Source organism: Bos indicus, chromosome 15, assembly GCF_029378745.1.
Source record: "Bos indicus isolate NIAB-ARS_2022 breed Sahiwal x Tharparkar chromosome 15, NIAB-ARS_B.indTharparkar_mat_pri_1.0, whole genome shotgun sequence".
Taxonomy (NCBI): domain Eukaryota; kingdom Metazoa; phylum Chordata; class Mammalia; order Artiodactyla; family Bovidae; genus Bos; species Bos indicus.
Window position 1 is genome coordinate 9783072 of NC_091774.1, and position 21463 is coordinate 9804534.

Below are 21463 nucleotides of genomic sequence, written 5' to 3' on the forward strand. Positions count from 1 at the left end.
AAGACCTATGAAGATATTTTCAGCTTTTGATAATACCCACATTCATTTTTGTCCTATCTCAAGATTATTTAGAAAATGTAGCTTTCAAGGACCTAACTATAGACTAAGAAATTTTTAAAATTAAGAGAAAAAGGTATATTAAAAGAGAAAATATAAGAAAAAATTACATGTTAACATAATTACTATAAATCCTCAAATTCTAGATCTAGAAGGAGACCAAATTTTCCCTAAATTCTCGAATTACCGTAAGGAAAATCAAACAAGAGACATTATCTAATTTAAACAATGAGAATAAATGCAGGATGATTATATTCTTATTTCTATCTTGATATTTATTTTTGTTAAACACATTGGTATTGGTATATTGATTATGAAATTATTTTGATGAAGGAAACATATAAAGATTTTTGAGAGATTATAATATAATTATACTTTGAGAGGTGAATTTAAAATCAAAATTAGTATGTCATAAAGCAAATACAATATATATTTATATTAGGAAAAGACAGAATTATCAGAGTTAAATAAGAGGTTGCAGCTGTAAAATGCATTTATATTTAACACTGTAATGAAACATATGTTGGTTATTAGAATGAAATGAATTGACATATTTTAAAACATTTAGAACATTGTCTGCCACAGAAATAAGCATCCATTAAATATAATTATTTATACAAACTTGAGAACTTAAAAAAGATTTTGGTTTTATAAGTCTTCTTTACTAAACTGATTTAGTGATAATATCATCCTCCTCAGCATCAGAACTTATTTGGATCAATTTGATACTCACCTCTAACATCTAGATTTTAGTCTATATAAATAACATGCATTACGGTCAATGTAAAGTAGATGAATATATACTTGGGGAATAGTCACAAGATCAAGATGTTATTGGAGGAAAGCTAAAATATTTTAAAATATATTTCTGGTTAATAAGAGGAAAAGAAGCTAATATTAAAGGACTTCCATTAGTCAAAATGTGACAACTGATAAATGTATGCTACTAAGTCACTTCAGTCGTGTTCGACTCTGTGCGACCCCATAGACAGCAGCCCACCAGGCTCCCCATCCCTGGGATTCTCTAAGCAAGAAGACTAGAGTGGGTTGCCATTTCCTTCTCCAACGCATGCAAGTGAAAAGTGAAAGTGAAGTCGCTCAGTTGTGTCCGACTCTTTGCGATCCCATGGACTGTAGCCCACCAAGCTCTTCTGTCCATGGGATTTTCCAGGCAAGAGTACTGGAGTGGGTGGCCAGATATATGTATATGAATAAGCTAACTCTGCAAAATCTTATTTAATATGATGTATATGTGTACATGTTATTTAATATGATGTATGTGAGTAAGGAGCCCCTGGGTGGCTCAGACAGTTAAGGGTCTGCCTGCAGTGCACTAGACCTGGGTTCGATCCCTGTGTTGGGAAGATCCCCTGGAGAAGGTAATGGCTACCCACTCCAGTATTCTTGCCTGGAGAAACCCATGGACAGAGGAGCCTGACAGGCTACAGTCCATGGGGTTGTAAAGAGTCGGACGCGATTGAACAACTTCACTTTCACTTCACTTTCATATATGTATATAATGTACATAATTTTCATGCAAAAGGAAGATAATTCTAATAGGATATGATTAATGGGATTTTAACATATGAATAGTTAGAATATTTGAACACATATCAATTTATAAAATATAGATTTGTTCATTTTTCTATGAATATAATTAGGGGAGACACATTTAATGTTTATTTAACATTGTCCAATTAAATCTTACAATCACATTATTTTAGTCAGTCAGTTCAGTCATTCAGGCGTGTCCAATTCTTGGTGACCCCATGGACTGCAGCAAGCCATGCTTCCCTGGTCATAGCTTTTCTTTCATGGAGCAAGCATCCTTTAATTTCATGGCTGCAGTCACCATCTGTAGTGATTTTGGGCCCCCCCAAAATAAAGGCTGTCACTGTTTCCATTGTTTCCCCATCAACTTGAATGAAGTGATGGGACCAGATGCCATGATCATCACTTTTTGAATGTTGAACTTTAAGCCAGCTTTGCATTCTCTTCTTTTACTTTCATCAAGAGGCTCTTTATTTCTTCTTCACTTTCTGCCATAAGGGTGGTGTCTTCTGGATATCTGAGGCTATTGATATTTCTCCTGGTTATCTTGACTCCAGCTTGTGCTTCATCTAGCCCGGCATTTCATACAATATACTCTGTATAGAAGTTTAAAAAGCAGGGTGACAATACACAGCCTTGACATACTCCCTTCCCAATTTTTACCACTCTGCTGTTCCATGTCCAGTTCTAACTGCTGTTTCTTGACCTGCATACAGATTTCTCAAGAGGCAAGTAAGGTGGTCTGATATTCCCATGTCTTTAAGAATTTTTCACAATGTATTATGATCCACACAAAGACTTTGGCATAGTTAATAAAGCAGAAGTAGATTTTTTTTTTTTTCTGGAATTCTCTTGCTTTTCCGATGATCCAACGGATGTTGGCAATCTGATCTCTGGTTCTTCTACCTTTTCTAAACCCAGCTTGAACATCTGGAAGTTCTCAGTTCACATACTGTTGAAATCAAGTTTGCAGGATTTTGAGCATTACTTTGCTAGATTGTGAGATGAGTACAATTGCGCAGTACTTTGAACATTCTTTGGCATTGCCTTTCTTTGGGATTGGAATGAAAACTGACCTTTCCCGGTCCTGTGGCCACACCTGATTTTTCCAAAATTGCTAGCATATTGCATGCAGCACTTTCACAGCATCATCATTTAGGATTTGAAATAGTTAAGCTGGAATTCCATCACCTCCACTAGCTGTTCATAGTAATGCTTCCTAAGGCTCACTTGACTTCATACTCCAGGATGTCTAGCTCTAGGTGAGTGACCACATCATCATGGTTATATGGGTCATGAAGATGTTTCCTGTATAGTTCTGTGTATCCCTGCCACCTCTTCTTAATATTTTCTGCTTCTGTTAGGTCCATACCATTTCTGTCCTTTATTGTGTCCATACCATTTCTGTCCTTTATTGTGTCCATCTTTGCATGAAATGTTCCTTTGGTATCTCTAATTTTCTTGAAGAGATCTCTAGTCTTTCCCATTCTATTGTTTTCCCTCTATTTCCTTGCATTGTTCACTTAGGAAGGCTTTCTTATCTCTCCTTTCTAGTCTTTAGAACTCTGCATTCAAATGAGTATATCTTTCCTTTTCTCCTTTGCCTTTTGCATCTCTTCTATTCTCAGCTATTTGTAAGTCCTCCTCAGACAACTATTTTGCCTTTTCATTTCTTTATCTTGGGGATGGTTTTGATCACTGCCTCCTGTACAATGTCATGAACCTCCATCCATAGTTCTTCAGGCACACTGTCCATCAGATTTAATCCATTGAATATATCTGTCACTTCCACTGTATAATTGTAAGGGATTTGATTTAGGTCACACTTGAATGGTCTAGTGGTTTTTCCTATTTTCTTCAATTTAAGTCTGAATTTTGCAATATGGAGTTCATGATCTGAGCCACAGTCAGCTACTGGTCTTCTTTTTGCTGAATGTATAGAGCTTATCCATCTTCAACTGCAAAGAATATAATCAATCTGATTTCAGTAATGACAACCTGGTGATGTCCATGTGTAGAGTCTTGTGTTGTTGGTAGAGGATGTTTGCTATGACCAGTGCATTTTATTGGCAAAACTCCATTAGCCTTTGCCCTGCTTCATTTTGTACTCCAAGGCCAAGTTTCCTGTTACTCCAAGTATCTTGACTTCCTACTTTTGCCTTCCAGTCTTCTATGATGAAATGACAATTTTTTTTTTTTTGGTGTTTGTTATTTTAGTCACATATATCATATTTCAAAAGGTGAAAACATATGCAAAAGCTGTATTTAAACTATTATTTATATAACAAAAATAATGTTTAAATTATAAAAGAGTCCAAGAGTCAACAGTCTCACTTTGAAAGGAACAACCAAAATTCAACTGGTTGGTAACTCAGAAACTACCCTGGATTGGGTAATATGATCCTCTTTTCTATGTGACTTTAGAACATCACAATTGTACTACACAAGTAGAAAACCATAGTTGATAAAATAATTGTGTAGTACATAATTAAATTAAGGTATAAAGATCAAGGCTTTTATACCTTAAATTTATACCAACTACAATTAAATCTTTGTAAACCGAGTTTGTATGTTTGTAATCATTTTGATAATTTGTAATTTTGTCGTATTAAATGACATTTAAAACATCTAACAGATTTGTGTTCGATTTAAATATTTAATTTAATTAAATGGTTTTAATAATTATCTAAATTTCATAATATATGTTTTGAAATATTAGTTGTATAATAATACATATTTCATTTTTTAATAAATAGTAGATGATGATATGAAGAATTAATATCAGCTCCAAAATGTGTACAAAGTAATCAGAGTTCCTCTAGTCACTAAAGTTCTTAAGCCCTAAAGGACATTAAGCATTCTGTCAACAACAGAAGGTGAACTCATCTCTATCTATGAGGCTGGTCATAGAAAATCATGATGCAAAGGGAATTTGACACTAAATTTTTAATTTTGCTTTACATTTGTATCCGCTCTCTTCTTTAAGCAGTCCCATTTTATTCTCTGTGACATCCTACCTCATTTCCTCTCCTTAATCATAAAACTATTTGGACTATTAGAATCCCATCACACCCATGTTCACACCCAGGTATCAATTCAGTTCAGTCGCTCAGTCGTGTCTGACTCTTTGTGATCCCATGGACTGCAGTACGCCCGGCTTCTCTGTCCATCACCAACACCTGGAACTTACTCAAACTCATGTCCATTGAGTTAGTAATGCCATCCAACCATCTCATCCTCTGTTGTTCCCTTCTCCTGCCTTCAATCTTTCCCAGCATCAGGGTCTTTTCAAATGAGCCAGCTTTTTGCTTCACGTGGCCAAAGTACTGGAGTTTCAGCTTCAGCATCAGTCCTTCCAGTGAATATTCAGGACTGATTTCCTTTAGGATGGATTGGTTGGATTTCCTTGCAGTCCAAGGGACTCTCAAGAGTCTTCTCCAACACCTCTGTTCAAAAGCATCAATTCTTCGGGGCTCAGCTTTTTTTATAGTCCATTTCTCACATCCATACATGACTACTGGAAAAACCATAGCTTTGACTAGATGAACCTTTGTCAGCAAAATGATGTCTCTGCTTTTTAATACTCTGTCGAGGTTGGTCATAGCTTTTCTTCCAAGGAGCAAGTGTCTTTTATTTCATGGCTCATTCACCATGTGCAGTGATTTGGGAGCCCCCCCAAAATAAAGTCTCTCACTGTTTCCATTGTTTCCCCATCTATCTGCCATGAATGATGGGACTGGATGCCATGATCTTAGGTTTTTGACTATTGACTTTTAAGCTAGTATACTAGTACTCTGTATATACACCCAGGTATACTAGACACCCATGTATACTAGACACCAATGTATGCTGCTGCTGCTAAGTCGCTTCAGTCGTGTCCAACTCTGTGCAACCCCATAGATGGCAGCCCACCAGGCTCCCCCGTCCCTGGGATTCTCCAGGAAAGAACACTGGAGTGGGTTGCCATTTCCTTTTCCAATGCAGGAAAGTGAAAAGTGAAAGTGAAGTCGCTCAGTCTTATTCGACTCTTAGCGACCCCATGGACTGCAGCCTACCAAGCTCCTCTGTCCATGGGAATTTCCAGGCCAGAGTACCAGAGTGGGTTGCCATTGTCTGCTCTGGACACCAATGTATACTAGACAGCAAATTGAATCTTTGTTCTATCTTCTCTATTACCTGTATTTGCATTTTCCCCCAAAGATATCCTGGCCAAAAGATAGAACAAAGCCTAAAAAGACTTGATTTTTATACTATCAACAGAGACATAACAGAATCAAGATGGGGAGCAATTTTGAAGCAATATGTAAGTGACTGACTGCTTCAACCAGGCATATTATGGGTTCTTTTGGAGAATGAAATGGCAACCCACTCCAGTGTTCTTGCCTGGAGAATCTCAGGGACCAGAGAGCCTGGTGGGCTGCCATCTATGGGGTCGCACAGAGTCGGACACAACTGAAGCAACTTAGCAACAGCAGCAGCAGCATGCATATGTATAGCCTCCAAAACACAACAGCAAGTCAGGTGGGACAGGGATAGTGAGAGCAGAGTAACAAGACACTACTAATGATTGCATATATTACCCGTATGTTTAAGTTATTAATAAAAATAAAGCAAGTATTGTTGTAAATTAAGCTCAGGACAGCTTGATGCTGAGTAGGTAAGATAGGTAAGTGGGCAGGTAGAAGGTAGAGAAAGCTTTCCTTGCGTAGTCTTAAACTGTAAATGCTGGTGCTAACTTATGCACTCTACATGGGGTGGAGTATTTGATAGAAGTGGCTGGGTTTTTTTTTAATATCTTAGAAAAGTACAGTCAAATAGACACCTAGAATCTTCCAGCAAATAGACTTCTGCTCTGAATAATGTAGAAAACATTGCATATTTTGCATCACTGCTGATTTAGGAGAAAAAGAGGCGACTGAGAATTGGTATACTTGTGTCATATAATATAAACCAAAGAAAAAGTTATAAGCCACTGATATTAGTACATGTTTCCTGGATTTGCTGCACCTGTCTTGAAAAGACTGCACTATTGAACACTGTTTCCCAATCTATTTGCCATGAAGTGATGGGACTAGATGCCATGATCTTAGTTTTCTGAATGTTCAGCTTGAAGCCAACTTTTTCACTCTCCTCTTTCACTTTCATCAAGAATCTCTTCACTTTCTGCCATAAGGGTAGTGTCATCTGCATATCTGAGGTTATTGATATTTCTACTGGCAATCTTGATTCCAGCTTGTGTTTCTTCCAGCCCAGCATTTCTTATGTACTCTGCATATAAGTTAAATAAGCAGGGTGACAATATACAGCCTTGACATACTCCTTTTCCTATTTGCTTCATGGCAAATAGTTGGGGAAACAATGGAAACAGTGACAGACTTTATTTTCTTGGACTCCAGAATCATGGCAGATGTGACTGCAACCTTGAAATAAAGGACACTTGCTCCTTGCAAGTAAAGCTCTGGAAAGCCTAGACAGCATATTAAAAAGCAGAGACATTACTTTGCCAACAAAAGTCTGTCTAGTCAAAGCTATGATTTTTCCAGTAGTCATATATGGATGTGAGAGTTGGACCATAAATAAAGCTGAGTGCAGAAGAACTGATGCTTTTGAACTGTGGTGTTGGAGAAGACTCTTGAGAGTCCCTTGGACTGCAAGGAGATCCAACCAGTCCATCCTAAAAAATCAGTCCTGAATATTCATTGGAAAGACTGATCCTGAAGCTGAAACTCCAATACTTTGGCCACCTGATGCAAAGAGCTGACTCATTTGTAAAGACCCTGATGCTGGGAAAGATTGAAGGCAGGAAAAGAAGGGGACAACAGAGAATGAGATGGTTGGATGCATCACTGACTCAATGGACATGGGCTTGAGCAAGCGCCGGGTGTTGGTGATGGACAGGGAGGCCTGGTGTGCTGCAGTCCATGGGATCACAAAGAGTAGGACCTGACTGAGCGACTGAACAACAAAAAGGATACTTTTAAATCTACATATTGAGAAATATTAGATTTCTGTGATGCACTGCGTAATATTTAAAAAAACAAAAGGAGTATAGTTAGTCTACTATATTGGTATATTTGGTGTATACAGTCTGAACTCTTTAGCCAATTCTACTTTAAAAGATAATGTTTTGATTTTTCTAGTACCTAGCTCAATTTTCTCCAAACTGGATCCATTATCACTTTTTCCTTCCCTTTTCTCCTTCACATTCCTTTAACAGGGTGTCTGGGTTCTGGGTTAATTAGACATAATATGTGAAGAAGATTACAAAGAGAAAAATCAATTATTTCATTCTTCAGGGTGCAGTTCTAACTTAAAAATCATTTTGTGATGAATTACATAGCCATTATAGTTACATTTGAATTATTAACACAAAGATCCCTGGCCCTCCTGTCTATTTCTCAGTGATTATAATCCTCAAGAATTTAAATTCAATTAGGATTACTCACTAAAAAATGGTACAAAAGTTTTTTTCACCCAGTAATCTATCCTCAAGTTTGTGTAAGACTCATAATATGTAAAATAATTTCAAGAGTTTCAAGAAATCTATACATTTAGTAAATTAGATATATGATATATTTTAGAAAATATATATAGTATAGATATATGAATGAATACATGAGGTACCTTTTTTCTGATTAAATAAGAAATTGGGACACTTGGAAGGGAAGTTATAGTCAGAGTCTGAAATGGCACTTCAGAGTTATTTCTTTGGTTTTTTGACTAGAAGGAGAATTTTTAGAATATGCTGTCTTATGTCCAGAAGAATCTATAGCCAATAGTGACTATAATAGGCAGTAGAAGAATAATATCAAGTAAGTAAATATTTTAAAAGCAGATAGAACTAATTAAAAACCTATTTCTTACTAGATTTCAAAAGATATTTGAATTCTAAAACTTAATCTGCTTTTATGAACTGAATTTTTAGCCTCCCAAACTACTGTTTATGTGAAGAGGGCACATATTTCAGGGAATTTAAAAATATGTCAGGAAGAAACACGTTGTTTGCATAGTTCTAAGCATGACTAATTTATACTATTATTTTAAAATTTGAAATCATAAGCTCTTGCCTAAATAAACTTCAAAGCTATATATATACACACACACACTATACATGTATAAGTGGAAAGAGCAATATTTTACTCACAGGCAAACTGAAGAACGACTTCTCTACTAAGAATACTTCCAAATGTGTTGGCTGCCAAACACTGATAATGACCAGAATCCTTTGCTTCACTTGGATTGCTTATAATAAAGGCCCCATCTATCAAACTGTAGCGATAATCACTTTCCAAATCTATTTCTGTTCCATTTCGAAGCCATCTTAGGGAAAAATCAGAAGACAAATGTAAAAATTACTTAAGACATAATACTCCCTGGGTGTATCAGAATCTCACTGAAAGGAATTTTTAAGAAAAGAAAAATGATTAATAGTGAATTTCTACCTGTAATTGGGAATTGGGTTGCCACGAGCTTCACAATTCAGTGCTACTTTCTTTTCATCAGAATCAGTCGGGAAAATTATATCATCTGGTTCTTGCATAAACACTGGTCCATAATCCACACTTTCTGTAAGGACCAAAAAGACACACTTTAAAATATCTTGAAATAGCAAAACATTTTTTTCTCCATTATGTCCCTACTCAAAATTCTTGCTCTTTCCTCATGCTGAACAGGCTTATTACCAAAGAAAGGTATAGCTGGAAAATTATATTGTTTTAGTAAATTTCAGAGACCTAAATAGATGTTTTTCTCTGCTTGACCAAGACGGTTTTTAAAAAATATGATACATGAAATGTAAAGACACACATCTCAAGCATAGGTGTTGTACATTTAAAAATATATCTTTAAATTCACCAAAAGCAGAGCTAAGGAAATAGTAAATAAAAATATTAGTTTTTAAAAAACTGAAATTGTAGAAGTCTTAGAATGTTGAAAATAATATATGATAAAATCATGAACTAATACTTTGCTACTACTTGGGTACTATAGATATGAAAATGTGGGTTCTCATGCATTTTTCACATATTCCTTTCTTCACTTATTCAATCAAGCACTGCTGCTGCTGCTAAGTCACTTCAGTCGTGTCTGACTCTGTGCAACCCCATAGATGGCAGCCCACCAGGCTCCCCCGTCCCTGGGATTCTCCAGGCAAGAACACTGGAGTGCGTTGCCATTTCCTTCTCCAATGCATGAAAGTGAAAAGTGAAAGTGAATTCGCTCAGTCATGTCTGACTCTTAGCGACCCCATGGACTGCAGCCCACCAGGCTCCTCCATCTATGGGATTTTCCAGGCAAGAGTACTGGAGTGGGTTGCCATTGCCTTCTACTAGATCTCAAAGCACTTTAAATACCTCTCATATGAAGCCTTTAAGACTTTACGAAACATCAAACAACAATTACTATAAAGGTAACATTTTCTGTTTGAGAAAGTATCAGAACATTTCAATCTTTAAAACTACAGCTGATAATTTTCTTAGACATCTTGTAATCAGTAAATATTATCTTTAATATCTTTAATAGATAACATATTTGGCATTTGATTCAGTAAAAATTAAACTTCTCTTGAATTTTGAAAAACATCATGTTTTTCTGTTTATAACTGGACATCACTACTAATAAAACATACATTTACGTAAAATTGACTAAATCACTGCAAATAAAACTAATTTTAAGTTACAAACCTTCACACTTTTTAGTCAAGGATATTTATCTTACTTTAGTATGACTTTCAAGCACCCCGGTTTAATTTCAGAGAATCTAAAGTTATGGCTTGTGAAGTATTTAATGACAGCTGGTTTGATGCGAGCAACTCCTCCCTGGCTGTGGTTTCCTCTCCCCGTTATCACAGAGAGATAGGGCTTACCACCATTCTGCTTAAATTCTTCGGTTTTCTGCTGTAAAACTGTCGTCAAATAATCTATAGCCTCATCCACGTGCAGCCCATGGAGGTCTAGAACATTCTGCGGCAGTAGGGAGGCATTGATTTTCTTAACTATCTCCACAGCGGCAAGGTGATTAGCTTCTTTCAACTTTTCCTCATGGAGACTACCCTGCTGGGCATAAAATGTGGCAACGTTTTTCTTCCCCATCTGATAAGTTTCTTTTGCCTTGCTGTAGCATTCCATCCTCTTCTGTTGGTGCAGGAAAGCCTCTGCCTTGTAGTCATCATTCTCTGGGTACTCAAAGTGCTGGAAAGATGGTTCACTTGGTATATCTTCAGTCTCTTTCCATTTCTTTGCCTTTTTCTCCTTAGACTTCTGTGCAGTATGAGAAGTGATATTCTCATTTTGGTGCACAAATTCTTGCGCTACCACTGTTTTTACAGGGTCTCCTTGAAGAACACAATTTAGAAATTGTACTGTGTGTTCTAATGAATAGTTGTGGTCCTTGAAAATGTCCACCAGGAGATTTTGGTTAATGGCTGCAAATATCTTAAAGAGTTGCTTCTCCTTTTAGCTTAGTGGCACAATCTTTCTCAAACATAAGCGTCTCTCTTTTCAAATCATGCTTTTCCTGTAAGGCAATTTCTTCTGACATTATTTCTCTGAGTGATACTTTTTTAGTTTGAGTGTTCCAATGATCCAGTAAGGGTAGCATTTCAGGTGCTGCTAAAGTCCTCAGTAATTTTTCGCCTGTTCTCTGAGATGACTTTTGTTCTGAATTATCAAGACCAACATGCCCAACCAGGGAAGGATCTTGCGTTAACTTGACATAAGCTACCTCTTCTTGTCTTTGTTGCTCCATTACAGATTCTTTCCATTTCTCATGAATCACTTTAGCCAGATTCAGATCTATATGAATCACACAATCCTCAACTGTTAGGGACCCTGAGTCAATACCAACAGGGCCAAATAATTCATTGAGCTGAAAAGCCAGTTCAGGAGGCAATGCCAATTCAAGACAGTCTATGGTCAGAGATTTGGTTGTCACTGGAGTGGGATTCAGTGTCTCAGCTTTATCTTCTCCAGTAACTCCAGCTGACAAAGCACTCCCTGCCATTAGAATTGTCTCCATTTCCTGTTCCTCTTCAATCATAAATTCTTCTGTGTTTGGAAATTTCACATAGTCTTCTGGAAGATTTTCATTTTTATTTTATATGCATAGTTATATGCATACCTAGTCTCAAAAGCATTCTGAAATGTGAAATCAGGAAAAAGTAAAGCTTTTTCTTTTTTTACTAATCATAAATTTGATTACATGATAACCTTAGATTAATATTTTCAACATTGGCACAAAAGACGTTTGGGGATATTCTTTGTTGTGAGGATTTTCTGGCCTCTACCCTCAAGATTCCAGCAGCACACCTCCCCAAAATGCAAGAATAAAAAAATGTCTGCAGACCTCATTAGATGTCTCATGGGGTCAAAATAACCCTTGTTTAAAGCCACTGTCTTGGAAAATATGAAGAGCAAAGATTTTAGGAAGAACATTTTTCCAATGTCTGTGTTAAACAGGTGGGGTATTTACATTCTCTGTGGATAACCACAAGAAAATATCAGGAAACAATTCAAGAATGAATAATCTCGAAAAATAAAGACTTAGCAAATTATTACTGAAAAGATGTACACCTCCATATTTAGAATAATGAGTTTAGAGTAAATCAATTTGCTTTCTTGAAAAGTACTCTACAGCCATTCACTTTTGGACAAAAATAAACATGGTATTCCAATCATCCTTCTGATACAAATTGAATACTTACAATGGCCAATACCAACAAATATTTTCTTTGAGTTCTCCTGGAAAACCTAACTGAGGTTCTTTTCCCTAATGTATTAAAAAAAAAATTACATGAGAGTAACTAAAATGTGTTATTCTATATGAAATTCTACTGTTGTTTTACTTTAAAAAAGGAAAACAAACAAGACATTTGATAAATAAATAACTAGAGGAAATTATTGTCAAAATATCATGTTGCATGTTATTGTATCATAATGATCTTCTTAAAATTTGGAAAAGCACATGAAACCTCAAAATCTCAATTATTATTAAACTACATAATCAAATCATGAAAAGGAATACTTTATTCTGGACTTTACACATTAAAATATAATCTTGTAAATTGACATTATAAATATCTATGATATATAAGAATAAATTTTAATAAATATATTTTATACTTTTATACATTTTTTAAAATTCTTGAGCTTTAGAGTCAGACACTTGAATTCAAATTTTAAAACCATCTTGAGCCAACTACTTTTATACTTTGCTGCTTCATTTACTAATTGTAGATAATAATGTCTCCTTTCAATATTATTATGGAGATATATCAATATTTGTAAATACTTAGTATGTCACAGTTCAGTTCAGTTCAGTCACTCAGGCGTGTCCGACTCTTTGTGACCCCATGAATCACAGCACGCCAGGCCTCCCTGTCCATCACCAACTCCTGGAGTTCACCCAAACTCATATCATCGAGTCAGTGATGCCATCCAGCCATCTTATCCTCTGTTGTCCCCTTCTCCTCCTGCCCCCAATCCCTCCCAGAATCAGGGTCTTTTCCAATGAGTCAACTCTTCGCATGAGGTGGCCAAAGTATTGGAGTTTCAGCTTCAGCATCAGTTCTTCCAATGAACACTCAGGACTGATTTCCTTTAGGATGGACTGGTTGGATCTCCTTGCAGTCCAAGGGACTCTCAAGTGTCTTCTCCAACACCACAGTTCAAAAGCATCAATTCTTCGGCGCTCAGCCTTCTTCACAGTCCAACTCTCACATCCATACATGACCACAGGAAAAACCATAGCCTTGACTAGATGGACCTTTGTTGGCAAAGTAATGTCTCTGCTTTTCAATATGCTATCTAGGTTGGTCATAACTTTCCTTCCAAGGAGTAAGCATCTTTTAATTTTATGGCTACAAGTACTCAACAAATTATAATTAATAAGAGTAATAACTAAAACTTACTTGTGTCATAATTACTATATGCCAGACATTATACTGAATAATTTATATGCAATATATCATGTAACACTCATAACAATGTGACTAGAACTAATTTCCACATTTTATTTTTTCATAGAGCAGTAATTTTTCATTTTTCTTTGTAAAAGTAGTATCCTTTATTTTTAATTAACTTTTATTGAAGTATAGATGATTAACAATGCATTAAATTCAGGTTTAGAGCAAAGTTAATCAGTTTTATATATATTCACACTTTTTTAGATTCTTTCCCATATAGGACGTTAAAGAGTATTGAGTAGAGTTCGTGTGCTATACAGTATGTTTTTATTAGTTATCTATTTAATTTCCCCATTTTATAGAAGACAAAACTGAGGCTAAAATCAATTAAGCAAATTTGTATAGCAAATAAATTATGAATTTGGGGCATAAATTCAGGGTTGTTGGAATACAGAACCTGATTATCACTATCACTATTGTTACTACCACTATTACTATTATTTATAATAGCTATTATTATTATATTTAAATAGCATTCACAAAGCACTCTTGTATATTTCTATTTAGTTATCTGAGCTGAGTTTCATAATTATTTGTAATTAAAAGTTGAAAACACTGAGCTTCTGAGAGAAGACTTCTTCAAAATTAGCACATTGTGAATGGTTGATTTAATTAATATTCTTTGATTCCAAATCTTAGACTCTGAAAACTGTCAAAACAAGACAAGGGAAATAAAGGCTTTCCAGACTGGAGAAAAGCAGAACGCTAAGATTTGCTAAATTATACACTGAAAAGTTAAAGGACTAGTCTGAAAAACACATATTCTATTATGAGAGCCCATACTCTGTTAGAAACATCTGTTCATTGTCACTTCTGAAAGCATTTTAGTGACTCAGTGAGCCCTCTCTCTCCCTCTCTCTTTCTGCTGTTCCTCTTTCTCTTGTTTTTCTCTTAGAAATAAAGTTCATCGTAAAGGGTGGAAAAGCCTGTATCTATGGTGAGTTTCCCAGTCCCTAGCAAAAGGGTGATCAAAGATGCTTCTATTTCTGAAGGAATTAGCTTTTAAAGTTCCATACCAACAAGGTATAATTATAAGTAAACTCAGACAAACTATTCTGAGGGCTTCCCTGGTGACTCAGTGGTAAAGAATCCTCCTGCAATGTAGGAGTGGACAGCGGAATCTGGTGGGCTTTTCTCCACATCCTCTCCAGCGTTTGTTGCTTGTAGATTTTTTGATGATAGTCATTCTGACAGGTGTGAGATGGTAGTTCCTTGGCTTTGATTTGAACTTCTCTAATATAATTAACAATTTAGAGATTTTTTTTTTCATGTGCCTGTTAGCCATCTGAATGTCTTCTTTGGAAAAAATGTCTATTCGGGTCTCCTTTTTATAGCCCAGAATTTCACTTGGTAAACAAAGGATAGTACACCCACAAGGCATTTTGGCCGGCTGACCCTGAAGGAGAGGCTTCAACCTGTCTTGACTCCCTCCTTTTACACTTTTTGTCTCCTCCCCCTGAGCCTGCCCTATGCGGATTAGGGCTAGCACACATCATCAGTCAGGAAGGGGGTGTGTTTTCTTCACCTGAGGTTCCCACTCCAGGTCAGAGGATTTTCCCTTTGTCCCCTTTTCATGGGCTTTTCCCCTTTCTTTGTCTTTTAGCTGCCACCAGTTTGGACTCCTTTTTCTATTATAATTACCTAACATTCTCCCCTTAAGAGATGGGAGGCCCAATTCAATAGGAATAGGGGCATTGAGGTCTCTCTGCCTACTTCCTGCTGAGCTGAGACATTGAAGGGCATGGGGCCTTGGTCTCTTGCTAGTCTCAAGCCTCAGAGTCCTTATAGACCTGTCTGTCTAAGGGTGAGTGAGTTTCCTTGGCTAAGGCAAACCAAGAGAGAAAGACCATAGCCCAGAGTTAACTCAAGAGTTATCCCAAGAAAGCTTATCCCCAAAAACTTAACTTTGGGGGTATTCATTAGAACGGTGCTTATTGATGGTTCTGAATAGGTATTGGAGAGCTCCCAGGAGGTCACAGGTGTATTGAGTGTCCTCTTCTGTTTTCTTCCATGTGAAGTGGAGTTCAGCCTTTGTGGACCCATCTTTCCAAACCTTAATTAAGACTTGAATCCCTGGGGCATATAGTGGTGGCCCTTCAGAATCTTTTGGGTCCTGGTTGACATCTCATAAACATATTTTTTCTTGGAATTGCCCAATAACCATGGTGTAAGACCATGGCATAAGACCAGAGGGTCTGAGTCTCTGGATCCAGGAAGAGGTCATTGACATAAAAAAAAAAGGTCTCCCATATAGTGTCTCAGAAGGGCTAAGATCAATCTGTTCCTTAGGGGCAACATGGGTGCAGAGGGGAGCTATTGGTAAAGCCTCCTTTAATCTGAGAAAGGTCTCCTGAATTATCTTTTTTATCACTTATTTTAAGAATTGGTTGGCTCTCTCTACTTTTCCTGAAGACTGAGACCTCCAGGCACAATGGAGGTAATAGGTAATGCCCAATGTCTTAGAGGGGCTTCCCCGGGGGTTTGAGGGTAGAGCGTCTGCCTGCCGTGTGGGATCCCTGTGTTTGAATCCCAGGTTGGGAAGATCCCCTGGAGAAGGAAACAGCAAGCCACTCCAGTGGAAAATTCCATGGACAGAGGAGCCTGCTAAGCTACCGTCCATGGAATTGCAGAGTCACACACGACTGAGCAACTTCACTTCACAATGCCTTAGAGAGCCCTTGAGTGGTTTTAAAAGTAACTGATGTTCTATTGTCTTTTTGTAGTGACCTAGGCAGGCCAAATCTTGGAATGATTTCATGGAGCTGCTTTTTCACCACCTCCTCAGGCTTCTCAGTCTCAGTGGGAAAGCCTTCAATCCATCCTGTAAAGGTATCTATCATGACTATTATGTACTGATATCCTTGAGAAACTGGCATCTGGGTAAAGCCCATCTTCCAGTCCTTTCCTGGGTAGGTCCCATGCCATTGAATCGGCTGGGCTAGCTGTTGTCTTTGAGTTCTTTGGGGGTTATTTAATTGGCAATTGAGACACAGGGAGACCACTTGACTTGTAGTCGTTCAGATGCCTGCTCGTCTGAAGGACCTTTCTAGTAATGTTTGGAGGGCCTTGTCCCCTAGATGAGTGGTGGCCTATGAGGAGTTAACCAACTCTCATTGGAGGTTCCTCAGCAGAAAGAGGAGCCCCTCTTTTTGGAAACACCTCACATGATCTTGTTGAAAGCCCTCACTCTTAGCTTTAAGACTCTGCCCTTCAGTATATGAAGGAGTTCCTGGCAAATTAGTCTGCAGCACTAAGGTGGAAACCCCTATTAGGTCACTGTTTTGTAATGCTGTTCTCTTAGCTGCCACTGCCTGGTTCCCTTGAGCCACTTCTGTACTCCATTTTCCAGTCTCCTCTACAGTGGGAGACTGCAACCTCAGCAGGCAGGTGGACTGCCTCCAAGAGCCTAAGGATTTGATCACCATACTTTATTGGGGACCCTCGGGTGGTCAAGTGGCCTCTTTATTTCCAAATAGCAGCATATGCATGTAGCACCTGAAAGCCACACTTGGAGTCAGTGTAAATGGCCACTCTTTTTCCTTTTCCCAGCTCTAAAGCTTGAGTCAGAGCTATGAGCTCAGCCAATTGGACTGAAGTACCTGGAGCTAAAGGTTTAGTCTCTGTGGTCTCAAAATGGAGACTACTTCAGATCCTGCCTCCTTTTTCTAAGACAAAGTTATTTCAATTGGTGTACCCGATTTCCTCAGGATTGGTCAGAGGGTCTGCTGACAATCCCTCTCGGGGTTTTGTCCAATGGTCCAAAGTTTCTAGGCAAGAGTGAAAGGGGAGAGAGTTCTCAGGGGTAGGCATGAGGGTAGCTGGGTTAAGAACCTCAACAAAGGAAATAGTCCTGGATTTTCCATCAGCATTATCTGGTAATGCATGAGGATTATTTGATTGGACATCCATAAATTTCCACTCCCACTTAGGAGTATTTTCACTTGGTGGGTGGTAAAAAATAAATAAATAAATAAAAATAGCAAGAGAGTTTTAAAGCATCTTCTATTAGGGCTACAAGCTTTCAAAAGCAGGGAGGCCAGCCTCAGGAGGTTGGGTTGAGCCTCTTCAATAAGTGAGTTACTGACTGGGGCTCAGGTCCCAACTTTTGCGTTAACACTCTCAAGGCTATTCCTTCTTTTTCATGGATGTATACTCGGAATGCTTTTTCTGGGTCTGCAACCTCAAGGTGGGTGCTTGGGTTAAGGCTTGTTTTAGTGTTGCCTCTGCCTCCTTTTGTGGAGAAGGTAATGACACCCCACTCCAGTACTCTTGCCTGGAAAATCCCATGGACGGAGAAGCCTGGTTGGCTGCAGTCCATTGGGTTGCTAGGAGTTGGACTTGATTGAGCGACTTTCCTTTCACTTTTCACTTTCATGCATTGGAGAAGAAAATGGCAACCCACTCCAGTGTTCTTGTCTGGAGAATCCCAGGGACGGGGGAGCCTGGTGGGCTGCTGTCTATGGGGTCGGACAGAGTCGGACATGACTGAAGTGACTTAGCAACAGCAGCTGCCTCCTTTTGAGGTCCCCACATCAGTGGGATTGGTGAGTATATCTCTTCTCAATAAAGGATTTGGACACTCAGGGATCATCAGAAACTGATGGGAAAATATCTGTACATCCCAGCAACAAAGAAGTGATTGGGTGAATCTTTTTGTAATTGTCTTCCTGTAGCACCCAAAATTGTACATGTTGGGGGGAGATGACTCCAGAGTAGGAGGTCAGGAGAGAGTAGGTAGCCCCAGTGTCAACCAAGAAATTTTTGGACCTACCTGCCACATCCAGTTGCACGTTTGGCTCCAGCCCCATGATGGTTAATTGTTACAAGTGGACTGGCTGGAGTGGGCCACTTCAGTCCTGTTAAACCATTGTGAAGGAAGGCTTGGCACTTGGCCTTGAGACTCTTGGGTCCCGAGGGCAGAGTGCCACCCAATATCCCAGTTGATGGCATATGTAGCAAGCTGTTTTAGGAGGCTTGCCATGGTATGGACACTTTCTGGCCCAATGTCCCACCTATCTACAGATTAGCCATTTGTCTCATGCCTTGTCCTTGAAGTTTGCCACAGGGCTCCCCTAGAGGGTGGCCAGCATCTGGGCATGCCTTGACTCTTTCCTTCTCCCCCTTTCCTGGGGCTTGGCCTTTCTCTCCTGTTATCTGGTATCAAAGGTATTGGTGCCTGCCTGGACCATTTCATCTAAAGAGGAAGCAGAGTCCTGATGCTATAGCTGTTGTAACTTCATCCTTATGTATGATGCAAATTGGGACAGGAATTTGTCCTTTAAAATCACCTGTCCATTGTAAGAGTCTAAATCTAGATTGGAAAACTTTAGTAGGGCCTCTTTTAGCCTTTCCATAAAGGCAGTGAGATTCTCATTGGGTTCCTGAGTTATTGCTGAGACCCAGGCACAGCACCACAGCACCATAACTAATAGGCTTCCTTCTGTTTCCATGGGTGGACTTCCTTAGGGTGAGTCTTCTGAAGCTTATCCTAGCCAGTACTGTTGCAATCTGAGAGCTGGGCATCCCTGGGTCAGGCCGTAGATACCCAGGGATTTGGAGGCAGGTCAACCTCCTGGAGATTGAATCTTCAGGCAAGTCGAGACGGGGCAGCCTCCTGGGAATTGGGTCCCTGGGTGGCTTGAGGCAGGTTGAACCACTCTAGGTAATAACAGAATAAATGATAAAGGAGTGGGTAGATGTTCAATACAGTGGAATGGAGATTTGATCCGGAGGTATACTCACAGCTTTAGGAGAAGAGTAGTAAGAGTTTGGGCCCAAATGGCCCGCAGGCTAACTCCCAAAGTGGCAAACATTGTCCCTGGAAGTCCAATTGCCCTCAAAGGGATTCCACCAACAGGAGGACTTTTAGCAGGCATTGTGTGTCTGCTGCCCACCCTAGCAGGTGCACTAAGAAGTGCTGTTGTTGCACATGTCTTAGGAAACATGGGAGATGAAGACCTGAATCTCTTGAGGGTACTAAACAGTTTTTCCCTCCCAAAGGCCAGCCATTTTCTGATTGTCCCACCAGAAAGTTGCAGAGGCAACACTGTGGGCCCAAACAAGGCTCATGCAAAGAGCACAACTTCTGGAAATAGAAAAGCTAATAACCCTCCCAATACTTTGCAGAGAGTGGCATAGATGAAGGGAAGAGCTGGAGGACAAGAGGAGAAGGCAGTGAGAAAAATGTGCTGAGGAATCCCCTTACTATTATTATCCCCTTATTATTCCTGAGGAATAACCTTCCAGGAAAGTGGCTAAACGCTTGTCACGTGCCCACACAGCTTTCATTCCCCTGATCTTCGGCACAAGGGGGACTAAGGACAAAAGAACCCTCATCCACTGGGCAATGGCTTCTGGGTACAATGGATGGTGGAACCTTCAGGACATGCCAGGGAGTAGCTCCTGACAGAATCCCTCAATTACATCCACAGCCACTTGCCTGTTCACAGCGGGTATGAGCAGACACAAAGGAGAGATTGTAAAGGAATTAAGATTTTGTTAGCCATATGTGCCTTCCAGCCAGAGGCGAGGACCTCCTACCTTAACCAGAGGTCTTCTGGAATCTGAGACTGTGCTACATGAGCTTTCTGCCACCTTAGTTTTTGCTGTGCCAGGTTCCACCGCAGTCAATCCCTTCACTTCTGCTGCGCTGGGTTTCTGTTGCGCTCAGCTTTCACTGAGTGAACTTTCACCATATTGGGCTTCAGCTCTGATGGGCTTCCGGCTCACTGGGCCCAGCTGAGGTGGCTACAGTCAGGCTACATCTGGGTCATGGCACCAGATATGTCGGGAGAGGGTGTAGTATCCTCAGTCCAGTCTCACCACAAGGAAGAGTTGAAAAGGCAAACCAGTGTTACACCTTAGTTGCAACTCAGAATTTTATTTGGGAAACAAAGGATAGTACACCCTCAAGGCATGAGGGCGGGCCAACACTGAAGGAGAGGCCTATATAGGTCTTCTTCCCACTTTTTAATTACATTGGCTTTTTTTTTATACTGATTTGTATGAACTGCTTACATATGTTGGATATGAATCCCTTACTGGTTATGCTATTTGCATATATTTTCTCCTATTCAGTAGGTTGTCTTTTTGTTTTGTCAAAAGATTTCCTTTATTGTGCAAAATCTTTTAGGTTAAATTAGGCCCCATTTGTTTCTTAAATTAGGTCTTACTTGTTTCTTTTTGCTTTTATTTGTTTTGCCTTAGGAGACAGATCCAAAATATATTACTAAGACTTATGTCAACAAGTGTTCTGCCTATGTTATCTTCTGGAAGTTTTAAGGTTTCAGGTCCTGCATTTAGGTCTTCAATCTATTTTGAGTTTATTTTTTGTATATGGTGTGAGGAAATGCTCTAGTCTCATTGTTTCACATGTAGCTGTCACTTTCCAAACACCTTTTATTTAAGAGAATATCTTTCCTGCATTGCGTATTCTTGCCTCTTTCTTCATAGATTATAGGTTATAGGTGCATGGGTTTATTTCTGGGCTCTCTGTTTTGTTCCATTGATCTATGTGTCTGTTTTATGTGCCAGCACCATGCTTTTTTGACTACTCTTGCATTGTAATATAGTCTGAAGTATGGGGTCATGAAACTTCCAGCTTTTTGCTTTTTTCTCAAGATTGTTTTGTCAAATAAGAATCTTTTGTAGTTCCATGTAAATTTTAAGATTTTTTCTAGCTCTATGAAAAATGTCATTGGTATCTTATTAGGACTATCATTGTATATGGAGATGTTTTCAACTGCATGGCTATTTTAACAATATTAATTATTCTAATCAAAGAGGTAGAGATATATTTCCATTCATTTGTATAACATTCAACTTCTTTTATTGATGTTTTCTAATTGTCATAAAATAGATTTTTCACCTCCTTGGTTACATTTATTCCCAGATGTT

General features: G+C 38.7%; 1 protein-coding gene across 2 annotated transcripts in view; it reads right to left on the bottom strand.

The window, feature by feature from the left end:
- Nucleotides 1-21463, bottom strand: part of CNTN5 (contactin 5) — a 1681138-nt gene that overhangs the window by 622251 nt on the left and 1037424 nt on the right. For both annotated transcript variants that reach the window (XM_070803337.1, XM_070803338.1), the window contains exons 5-6: nucleotides 9051-9174; nucleotides 8753-8928 (exon numbers count right to left, since the gene is read on the bottom strand). In XM_070803337.1, the coding sequence (XP_070659438.1) occupies nucleotides 8753-8928; nucleotides 9051-9174 (300 nt within the window). The remainder of the gene's footprint in view (nucleotides 1-8752; nucleotides 8929-9050; nucleotides 9175-21463) is intronic.